The sequence below is a fragment of the Chenopodium quinoa genome, unplaced genomic scaffold, assembly GCF_001683475.1.
Source record: "Chenopodium quinoa cultivar QQ74 unplaced genomic scaffold, ASM168347v1, whole genome shotgun sequence".
In the NCBI taxonomy this organism is placed as follows: domain Eukaryota; kingdom Viridiplantae; phylum Streptophyta; class Magnoliopsida; order Caryophyllales; family Amaranthaceae; genus Chenopodium; species Chenopodium quinoa.
The window spans coordinates 5,095,031-5,107,136 of NW_018744593.1; the positions used below are offsets into that span (position 1 = coordinate 5,095,031).

The 12,106-nt window shown below is 45.8% G+C and overlaps 1 protein-coding gene across 1 annotated transcript; it reads right to left on the reverse strand.

Annotated features, from left to right (window-relative positions):
* Positions 1-6,754: 6,754 nt before the first annotated feature.
* On the reverse strand, positions 6,755-7,102 carry LOC110699859. Its single transcript, XM_021877370.1, has one exon. The coding sequence runs from the start codon at positions 7,100-7,102 to the stop codon at positions 6,755-6,757; it is 348 nt and encodes a 115-aa protein (XP_021733062.1).
* Positions 7,103-12,106: the final 5,004 nt, after the last annotated feature.

Here is a 12,106-nt window from a genome sequence, read left to right on the forward strand (position 1 = left end):
AATTCACTTTAGTTCAATTCAAGTCATTTCATTTCGATTCATATCAATTTCATAATTACCTCAATTTTATATCTAACCAAGTCCTGCAAATTCATGTTTCGTTTTGCTCAACAATATTTTTTATTCAAGCACATTACCATCTTCTCTAGTGTTCCTAACAAAATATGCAAAAACACATGACATTTGATACTCCGTACATGTATCATCTTCAAAGTGGACCGTGCAAGGGTTTATTCTGCATATCATCTCGTTCAACAAGCTATCAATGATGACAATATAACATGCCAAAGAATCGAACTAGAAACTGCTTTTGAATCGTCGTAATGTAATTTTTACAATGTTGATGATTAATAGAGATATTAGTCTTTAAAATAGTGCAGAGGCAAATGTTATAGTCAATTAATAGAAAAAAAAGTATCATTTAAAAAAAAAAAAAAAAAAAAAAAACCTATAGTAGTATAATTAATGAAAAAAAAAAAGTTTGAGGATAAAATATTATATGTAAATAAAGATGAGGGACTATCAAAAAAATAAAAAGGATGAAGGTTGACGGTTAGCTTGATACTGTTTCGAGGTTTTTTGGAATCTCTCGGGATACTGGTCTTGAACTCGGCCGGATGGACGCGGACACCTGTAAAATAGCGAATATTCCATTTGACAGAATATTTGCCTCCGATGACTAAGTTAGTGACCGGGAAAGGAATAACTATAGAGAGAGAAAGTAGAGAGAAGTTGGAGCTTTTAGTGCTCTTAGAATGATATGTCTTAATCCACCCCACCCATCATAAATGATTGGGGTATTTATAGGGGTGGGAAAGTGTGCCCCTTTAGGTTTAATGACCTAGAATAGTGTGCTCTGATTGGCGACGCAATCAGCAGGGGACGACACGTGTCCAAAAGGGGGCGTCGTTTTGCGGCTTTATCGGGATTTGGGCTTCCTAATGTAAGGAGGCCCTTTTCTCTCATTTTTGGTGCTCTTTATGTTTGAAACGCGTCATCTTCCTAAAGGGACACGTGTCGCCTGTTAATTGGGCCACATGTCACTATGGGATTGGACCACGTGTAAGGGTATTTTTTACCCTAAAAATTTGCTCCTCAAAGGGGGTGGCTCGTACCTTACGGGTCGCATGCTTTGATCTTTTACTCGTTCGAATACGTTCGAGTACTTAGGTTTTTTGAGCATATATCATTAATAGAGGACGGGCAGTACCGTCCATCCATTGAAAGGATTTCTCCTTTTGCTGGCTGCTTTGTTCGGTCCGCCTGATTTTGCTAATGGACTTTTAGTCTTAAAATCTGGCGGACGAGTTGTGCCGATTGACTTTAAGGAGGTCACTTGTCATCCGTTTTTTTTTCCGGAATGACGATTTGAATTCCGCTAACCTAGCTTTTTATTTTAATGTGCCGTTAGCGTGACTGTTCGTCTTCCCTTCTGAAATGACGGAGCGGTTTTTTAACTGTTCTAGCTTCTAGGTTAAACTTTTCAAAAGTTTATCATATGAGCTTCTAAGAGGGAAAGGTACTTTTACCGTCCTACCTTCATAAATTCTTGCGTATGAATAGGGCTTGTTTGACTTCATTTTCTTACTTTGGATTTTTGCATTTTCTAGAGAGAAGTCAGAGCTGCTAGAGAGAGAAAGTATTTTTCTTCGTTAATCTTCAATAGCTCCGCCGAGTATTTAAAGTTTTTGGTCAAGAGTTTGAGTTTTCCGATCAACTTCATCCAAGATCTTCAAAGCTTCTCTAGTTTTCGGACAGAGGTAACCGCCTGCTTCCTCTTTCTTAAACTTTTTCTTTTATTTTCCTTACTTGTTTTATTTTTTAAACACAAACTGGCACAAAACTCGGCTTCCTCCATTTCTCCTCATAAGGCCGACCGTTCGCCTGGGACTGAGGAATCTAGAGTGGACGAGGACGAGTCATCTTCTCTATGGAGTGGGTCCAATTCTAGTGCGTACCAACTCACCCCCACCTATTCTTCTCTGTCTTTGCAGACGAACAGGCGCGTACGAGACAAACGTACGAAAATGATGCCCCAAAGAATCCGGACGGAAGCCTGGTGGACCCTTTAGTCCCCTACGATTCGAGTAACACGGACGGGGAGGACACAAATACAACCATGGCTAGTGGTAGTGCATGCTCCGTAATCAAAGTGACCGCCTCTTTTAAAGAGGGCCAAAATCAGCAAGGCACTTCTTCTAGTTTGGCATCCGGACCAAATCCGGAACAACCCCCAGCCCAATATACCAGCTCGATTTTGATGCCGTCCGAGCTGCTTTCTTCTGAAGGCATCCTTCTTCATCTCGGGCGGACGCTGTGGCACCTGTCCAAAATCTGCCACAACCCCCTCCTCAACATACCAGGTCGGCTAGGCCTAGGAATGACATTCATATTGCTAAGTCGGTTGACCTCCCTTCCCCCCTGCCCGGTAGCGCTCTATCTAGAAATCAGGCGGACGCTGGAGGAAAGAAGGATAAGGGAAAAGGCCCTATGGTACCAGAAGGTTTAGTGGTTATCGAGCCAGGGCAAGGCTCGATTGGTGGAAGTTCGACCGAGGCGGCTGAATTGGACAGAGTGTTGTCCTCTGACTTTGGTTCGGCTAGGATTTCCAAACCACATACGGCCGAGTAGGGAACTGAAAACCCTGACGCCAAAGGAGCCGACGAGGGCGGCTTTGCAATTGATTACGATGACACGTACGTCTGCCCCATTGGTGATATGGCCCTTGCTTTCCTCAATGATAAATTTGAGGACTTTCAGAGGTTCCTTGGGCTTGTGGAAGAGTTCCAGATCCGGCCACTTAGACATTCTAATTCGGTGATCACTTCTGAAGATCCTGGAGCCCAACGACGGGGCTTCATGTTCATAGGACCGCCTTAGAGGTCAGCCTCCGGTTTCCCCTTCATCCATTCGTCCAGGAGCTGCTGGACCAATATCAAATTGCCTTATTCCAGCTGGCGCCGAACAGCTGGGCTAACATCTTTAGGTACTTGGTGACTTTCCTTAGGAAGGGCTTCACCCCCAACTTCTCGGTCTTCTGCGCGATGCACAACATGGTGCGGCTGAAGGGAGGTTCGTACGGCTGGATTGTTCTGAACACCTGTCCGGACTACCTGGTTGTTCTCCACAAGCCGTCTAAGTGGCATGACTAGAAGCATCGGTTCTACCGCCTAAAGACCAAGGATAGGAGCTTCAACCACAAAATGAACAGGTTCAATGTTGAGCCTGTTCAGCTCGGATGGGGAGATCACCGGCCGTACAAGCCTCATGTCCGTCCGGACCATGCCAACCAACTTGACTATTTTAAATTCAAGAAGGTATACCAAGGTGGGAAGCAAGTTCCTATTATTCCCAAGTGGATTCCCCTAACCGACTGGCTTAGGGATCCACTCTTCATGTCATCGTTCGGCCTACTCTGGAAATGTGCCCTAGGTAGACTTTTGTGCCATGACCGTCTGAATGAATTTCAAATGATAATATCATCTAACTCTTTGTTCTTTTTGTTGACAGAACGAGCCATGTCTCAACTTGATCCAGAGCAGAAGGGAGATGTCGACATGAACGACTTCAACCTGGAGCGTTATAGGCTCCTGATGCAGAGCTACGAGGCGGCCAAGGGGGTACGAACTCTTTTCAGTTCTTATCTTCCTCATTTTTTTTTGTGTTCGAGCTGCTATGCAATGGAGGACATCCTTCTCATTTCTACTCGGACGCATTGGCCTTTTTCGTCTTGGCCGAGTTGATATGTTGGAAAGGTCATACTTCCCACTTTTACTCGGACAGGGTAAATAGGCTGATATTTTTGCCGAGCAAGTATGTTAGGAAAGTTATACTTTCCAATTTTACTTGGTCAGCACATCTAACTATTTTTCCTTGTTCTTATTTTTCAGTCAGTTACCCCAAAGCCAGCAAGGAAGCGGTTGGCGTCCTCTTCAAAGGATGAGCGGTCGTCCAAAGCTCGCAAAGTATCTGCGTCCAAGACCCCTTCAGGGGCGCATGCGACTGGGCAAGGTCGCGGGTTGCCAAAGAGCAATTTAAAGGAGAAGAACCCCAGCTGAAACCTAGTGGGGCCTCCAAGCCCTCAGAGCCATAAGTAATAGAATTGGCTCGAGAAGAGACCGTCCGCAAGGACGAAGAGGGAAAGTCGTCCCTTAACCAAACGGCCGGGCAATGAATCGACTCCGCATGTCGAGTACCTGGGGGCCAAGCTGACAGGCTTCCACATAGATGAAGAGTTGCCATCTCCTCCTCGGATGGCCGAGTAGCAACCTATGCCAACTCCTACTCCTACTCCGAAAAGGCGTCCACAAGCACCTCCATCTTTCTCTGATATTACTCGTCCTGCCATTTCTGTTGACTTTGGCTATTTTTATTTCAATTTTTTCTAACATATGCTTTTCATAGATATTGTCGAGGAAATGGACGTTCGGTTTCCTGGCTCTTCGCTAACGGGAGCCAAACGAAAGGTTGTCTGGGAGGCCATGCTGAGGGTCGTCCCGGCTAAAATGCAAGATAAATTTCGGGGTATTCATGATGGATACCTTGGACCAATGATCAACAGCTGTGTTGAGGTATCTTAGCTTATTTTAAACTCTGACACTTAGCTTATTTTCTGGCCTTTTCTTTTACTGACTTACTTCAATTCGTCCACAGCTCCTCCTTAGGCTCCTTGCCTTCTAATACTGGCGTCCGTGGGAGAGGCGCAAGATCCAGTCGTCCTTGGAGGACATCCGGAGGATCCAAGATGAAAACATCGGGCTGCTGGCCCTCGAGAAGATTCGGCATGAGACTGCCCTCAATGTCGTGACCGAGAAGTCAGCCAAACAGACTGAGGCATCGTCAAATTGGGCAATGCCCTCAAGAGGGAACGACTGGCTAACGAGGCTCTCGCAAAGGAGAGAGATGAGGCAGTCTCCCATGCGACCGAATGGAAGGAGGCGGATGAGGCTTCTGAGAGGCTCAAGGCCGACCTGGAGACCAGCAAGGGGGCCCTAGAGACAGGGCTGAAGGCCGGGGAGGAGCATAACCAGGAGGTCGAGCGCCTCAAGAAGGAAGTTGAGGAGCTGAAAGAGCAGCTCAAGGCTCCCAAGAAGATCTCCACGCGGGAGATGGTCCGAATAAAGCAGTTAGCCATCACCCACCTCAAGAATCTCTTTGAGGAGGCCTTCTCTATGATAGTAGACGTTAGTGAGATCGGCTACTACCTGGAGCGCTTCACCAGCCAGCTGGACTACGTCACCATTAAGGAGGAATACCGAGCCATCGGGAAGCCTGTTCCTCCGTTCGTCGCTACCTCCTCCCCTGTCCAAAGTAATGATGAAGAAGATGAGAAGGAGGAAGAGGAAGAAGAAGAGCCGGCCAAGGATGAGGAGCCGGCTAAGGTGGATGAGGCGGCCACTGGCGAGTCGGCCGCTAGTGATGGTGGCGAGGAGATGGCCAAGTGAGGAGCTCTCCTCTTCTTCTGCAGCTGTTGAAGCTTTATGTTTGTTTTTGTTTCTTTTGGACAATTTCGATTTTTGCCGCCTATTTAAGCAGTTTTGTTATATACTCTTTTTTGTTTTGCCGCCTGTTTTGAGCGGCTTTAATTTATGAAGTTTCTTTCGACTTTCATTCATACTTAGCATTGTTCAAGCAATTTTTCATGTCTTATGCTTATTCGTACGAATGCTTTGCTTTTTGCTGAGGGTGCCCCTTTATTTTGCATTTGCCTAGTCCATATTCTAAGAGGTTTTATTAACTTAGTAGATTTTATACCTCAAAGGGTATGACGACTAGTAAGTTAATCAAATCATGATAATGATTGCCCTTGGACTAGGTGAATGCTGAATCAATCTTAGTTAGTCGGCCGCTTTATTGGCTTGTGCTGAGTCGTCCTTTGATGCTATCTCTCGGACGCACTCATGAAATTTCAAGTGTTTTCCAACTTGATTATTTCTAAGTGTTTATTGGGCTCGAACGCCTAGGTATGTCCTTGCCCTTTTGGGTAAAGATACGTTAGGCAATTTTGCGGCTACCTCATATTTCATCGGTCCGACCGATGTAGGGCCGGATAGAGTGATCAACTATTTTAGCTATTATGGTCGAGTTGTCTAACTAGGGGATGCCCTTGCTAGACATTCTACTCGACCGCTTTATGATGCCCTTGTAGTCGTCGAGCTGTTGTGTTACAAGCAACTTCTTTTCTCTTTTTGGGCAGCATTACTTGTTCAGCTCTGCCCTACTCAGAGGCTGAGCTGCTATCTTGCAAGCCACCCTTGTAATTGTTTTCAATCGGCATTTCTGCTTATCAACCAGTAAACATATAAAATAAATAGCAATGTTTGACTTTTTCATTAATATTGTCAAAATTATATTGTTTGTGGCCGAATGGCTTTAATTACATTGCTCGCCATTTAGACCTAGGTTTATATACAACTTTAGGCTAAGTACAAAAAATTTATACATAATATTTTTTCAGATTGTCCGTATTCCATATACGGGGAATAGGACGGCCATCCAAGGCTTCAAGATGGTACGTACCATCTCGGACTTCTTCTCTGATTTGGTAAGGCCCTTCCCAGTTTGGGGTTAGCTTGCCATCTTCATTAGCTCGGCCTACCGCTTTCATCTTCCTGAAGACCAAGTCTCTAATCTTAAGTGGCCGCTTAGACACTTGACGATTATATGCCCTCGTCATCCTTAGACGATAAATTTCGTGTCTAAGCACCGCATTGCCCCTAGCTTCTAGAAGGAAGTCTAGGGCGGTCTTCACGGCCTACCAATTGGCCGATTCATCATATAGCATCACTCGTAGAGTGGGCTCGTACATCTCAATTAGGAGCACAGCCTCAGCGCCATAGACCAGAAAAAATGGGGTCTCCTCTGTTGAACTTTTTGTTGTCATACGAATGGACCATAGCACATTGACCAACTCATCAGCCCATAGGCTGCCTACTTTCTCAAGCTTTCGCTTAATGCCATTGGAGATCAACTTATTGTATGCTTCAACTAGGCCATTTGCCTTTGGGTGTCCGACCGAGGCAAAACAATACGTTATGCCCTGGTCACTTAGCCAATCCTTGAGTTGGCCGGTCTCAAATTGCGATCCATTGTCGAACACCATTGATTGCGGCACACCAAAGCGTGTGATAATGTTCTTCCAGATGAAGGCAGATACATCTCTGCATTTGATCCCTCAGACGGCCTCAGCTTCGACCTACTTTGTGAAGTAGTCAACAGTTACTAACACATATCGCCTCTGTCCGAATGCTAGAGTATACGACCCTAAGATGTCCATTCCCCATATTGCAAAGGGAAGTGGACTACTTATGGCCAACAAGCTGTTTGTCGGGCGGTGAATGAGGGTTGCAAATCTCTAGCACTTGTCACATTTTTTTACCATTTCCATGGCGTTTGAATTCATACTCGGCCAGTAATACCCCAGATGGGTAACTTTTTCAGCTAAGGCTCGTCCGCCTACGTGTGATCTGCAATGCCCTAGGTGGAGGTCGTCTAGCACCTCCTGCCCTCTCTCGAGAGTAATAAATTTCAAGTAGGGCTTCACAAAGACTTTTTTGAATAAGTCCTCCTCCTTCATCTCAAACCATGCCGCCTTTTAGCTCATCAGCCAGCTCTCTTTTGGGTCGTCCGGAAGAACTCCATCTTCCGTCCATCCATGTGGAGCTTATGTCAATGATTTTCAGAGGCTCGGCATCGATACTCCTCTTTTCCTTGACTTCCCATAATACAGATCTTGTAGTATCACATGATGTCGAGGAAGCTAGCTTGGAGAGGGCGTTTGCCTAATGATTCTCGGACCGGGGAACTTGTTGCAGCGTGAAGTGCTCTAGGCTCTCGGCCTCATCCTTCACCATCTGTAGATACTTTATCATGGTCGGCTCCCTGGCCTCATTGTCACCATTCACTTGGCTGACTATCAGCTAGAGTCCGAGTTAGCATCAATTTTTGTTGCCCTTGCCACCTTACACATTCTAAGGCCGGCCATAAGGGCTTCATACTCGACCTCGTTATTAGAGGATTGAAACTGAAATCTTAACGCATATTCAAATTTGTCTCCTTCCGTAGATTGACATATGATACCAGCGCCACATCCGGTCGTTGTTGCACTTCTATCCACAAAAACTTTCCAGATCTGATCCTCTGCCGGCTGTAAGTCCGGCCGTGTCATTTCGGCCAAGAAATCTGCAAAGGCTTAGCCCTTGATTACTTTACTGAGTTCGAATGTGATCACCTCCTTCCCTCTCTTAATTCTAAGCCACATTTAAGCATTCGACCACTAGCCTCCAATGTTGTGAACGGCTTCTTCAACTGTTGGTCAGTGTTGACCACTATCGAGTGAGCAAGAAAATATGGCCTTAGCTTCTTTGATTCCATGAACAATGCCAAGCCGAACTTTTCAATGGGTGGATACCTAAGTTAGACATTGTGCAAAACGTGGCTAATGAAATACATAGGGATCTGATGGTCGTCCTTTTCGGCAAGCAGGACGACACTTAAGGAATGATCTGAAATTGCGAGATACATGTATAGCTTCTCATCTTTAAGTGGACTAACGAGCCGAGGGAGGGTATGCAAATGATTTTTCAACTGTACGAAGGCTTCCTCGGCCTCCTCTGTCCACTCGAACACGGCTTTCTTCTTGATAATCTGGAAAAAATAACGGCACTTATCCCCTTATCTTGACAGAAATCGTCGAGTGCAGCTAAACAGTCAGTCAGCCTTTGAAATTATTTTATGGTTTTGGGAAATTTCATGTTTAAGATCGCCTGGATCTTCTCAGGATTAGCCTCAATGCCGCGCTGATCAATTAAAAATCCGAGAAATTTGTCGAACTCAACACCAAAGACACAAGTCTTTGGATTTAACATCATCTTATGCGCCTGAGTTTGGTAAATGTGTCTCGGAGGTCCTTCAGATGGTCGGCCGACCTCTTTGATTTAACAATCATATTATCAATATAAGCTTCCATGTTCCGGCCGATCTGATCTCTGAAGACCGTATTCACAAGTCTCTTAAATGTGGCAGGGGCATTCTTCAGGCCAAATGACATAACCTTGTAGCAATATAGCCCCTTCTCGGTCACAAACGTTGTTTTCTCTTGATCTTCTTCCCACAAAGGAATCTAGTGGAATCCAGAGTATGCGTCCATAAAGCTCATCAGGGCATGCCGGCCGTTGAATCAACCGGACGGTCAATTTTAGGCAAGGGAAAGCTATCCTTAGGGCATGCCTTGTTGAGGTCGGTGTAGTCTACGCACATTCTCCAAGTTCCATTCGACTTCTTCACAAGAACTATATTTGCTACCCAATCAGGATAGTGACATTCTCGAATGAAACCGGCGTCCAGCAACTTTTTGACTTCAGCTGCGGCTGCCTGATTCCTTTCTTCACCATGGTTTCTCTTTTTCTGCTGAATAGGCTTCATAGCCAGATTCACAGCCAGCTTGTGAATGGCCAAGTCTGGACTGATACCCGGCATCTCATGAACTTCAAAAGTAAACACATCTCTGAATTCTTTAAGCAAATTCACGAAGTCATCTCCAATCAAGCCCATGGCCATAGTGCCCACTTTGAACGTCCGACCGGGCTGGTCTAGGTCAAGCACTATGTCCGTATGATCGCTGGCCGGCTGTGGCCTAAACTCTTCTGGCCGGCCGACGGTCATTAGCTGCTATGCTTGCTCTTTGTTGATCGACTTACGCATCTGGCTGACCTGGTATGCTTGGAGTGACCCTTCTTCTAAGTTTTGCTCGAACGTTTTTCCTCGTCCACGAGCTGTTGGCTTCACGGCTAGCTGATTGCATTCTTTTTCCATCTTCTGATTTCCTTGAATGGAGCCTATCTTCCCATCCGACCGCTCAAACTTCATCAGCATTAAATGTGGGACGATTACTGCCTTTGCTGATGTCAAAGTTGGGCGGCCGAGGATAACATTGTAGCCTGTAAGTTTTCTAACGACTAGGAAGCGGACGACCATATCCCTTCCCTCTCCCTTTTGACCAAATTAGACGGGCAAGTCTATCCGTCCATCCGGGTGAATAATGCTCCCACCAACCCCGACTAATGGGTGGGAAATATCCTTGAGGACATCCTTTGGAAAATTCAAATTCTTTAAACAAGCTAAACTGATTATATCGGACGAGCTGCCTGTATCTATCAACACTCGCCCCACTTTAAAATTGGCAACCTTCTAGATGAACACCATGGGGTCATTGTTAGGGACTTTGATCGGACCTCTGTCTGCCTCGCTGACTGTCACCTTTGGAAAGGGTTCCGCCTTCACCCCTTTAGTGTGCATCACATTCTCAAAATTCCAAGCATCTTGCTTAATTCCTTTCATGGTCGGGCTGCCTACAGCAAAGCCTCTTGATATAATGGCTACGAACCCTGAATCAGTGATGTTTCCATCATCTGTTTCTTTGTTTTTCTTCTTCTAAGATTGGTTGTCCGTCTGAGAGTAGGTGAACTTGGACTTCAGAACATATGGGTTGAGCATGTCCTTCTCGGCAAGCTTATCAAGCAATCTCTTCAGATTGTTGCAGTTGTTCGTGTCATGCCCCACATCTTTGTGGTAGTGACAGTACTTGTACTTATTTCTGTATTATGTCGGCCCTCTCAAAGGCTGATGCTTCTCGAACTCGAACTTGTCTTTGATCTCCATCAAGATTGAATAGCAATCCTTGTTGTACTCATACTGGGGCTCGTACTTCTTGTTTTTTTTTTATTTCGTCTGTTGGCAGTCGGCCACTTAGGCTTCTTTTCTTTTGATGCTTCCTTCCTTCTTTTAGCCGACCGAGTCTTGCTAAGAAGGTTGTTTCTTCTCGGCCCCCTTAGCTGGCTCTTCTAATTTCGTAAGAGAACAAAAATCAGTTGCCTCTATATATGATTCAACCTCACGCAAAACACTTGCGTATGTCCGAATCTTTTTCCTAAACAAGTCAAAATTGAAACCATTATGCCTTAAACCACGAAGGAACACCGAGTAGGCCATTTCATCCGGCAGATTCTGAATTTGAGCTTTCTCCTGATTGAACCTCTGGACGTACGAGCGCAACCCCTAATTCTTTCTTTGGGCAATGGTCACTAAGTTAAGACTAGTCTTTCGAGGTGGAATATTATAGGAGAAGTTTCCAACAAATAACAGACTGAGAGTTGTAATACAGTTGATGCATCCGCCTGGCAGACTGTTGAACCAGTCTTGCACCTTGAGGGTTGCCGGAAAGCATTTGTACCAAGTGGCATCATCCACACTTTATAGGTACATCAGGTTTCTGTACGAGGTGACGTGCTCTTCTGGGTTGCCCGTACCATGATAGGCACCCACAAGTACGCTCTTTACTTTTGCTCGTTGGGGAGAGTTGAAAATTTCTTGAGAAAACGGAGGCGGCTTGTCACCAAGATTTAACAAGCGGCATTTGCCAATCAATGGGCTGAGGTTGTGTGGCCGGACCGGCCAAGTATGCTGCCTGGTCGTACGGCTGGCCATACTACCCGTACTGTCCAAAGACAGGGGGAGCAAGCGGCAAAATTGTGCCATAGTTCTGGGGCATCTAGTATTGGAGTGGTTGAGTTAGAGGAACTGGAGTTGGAGTATGGTGAGCTTGACTTCTGGTGGTCCTGGCCGAGCTGGTATGCTTGGAGAGGGTGTGGTTTGAGAAATCATCCGGCATGGTAGAAGTGGAGGCAGTGTCCGAGTAGTGTGCCCGCTCCTGGCGTTTGTACCGGAGATAATCCCTCGCATCCTTCCAGCATTGAGACGGCTCGGGTGGGTGCCTCAGAGGCTGCCCGATCTGCCCCCCAACTGCCTACGTTTTCTCAAGGAGCCTGGACAAGTTTGTCCGAGGCACCCTTGGTGACCTTGCATGTCGTCGGAATGGGGTATTCCAAGCATCCTCTACATTGGCCGCCTTGCTTTGAATTTTCTTTTGAATGCCTTCTCCTTCTCTCCTGGACGGCTGTCTAGAAGAAGAAAGGATCTTACTTTCAAGCTCCCTTCGGAGCTTGCTCAAAGCGGCCTTCAAGGAACCAGAAGTCACCAGAGGATCCTCGGCCTCATGGAAAGAAGTAGTCAGAGGATAGCTTGTGTTGATTGTAGCAATAAGATTCTC

Bases quoted from the DNA above. Each gene is read 5' to 3' on its own strand.
- LOC110699859 (XM_021877370.1), bottom strand. From the start codon at position 7,102: ATGGTGTTCGACAATGGATCGCAATTTGAGACCGGCCAACTCAAGGAT.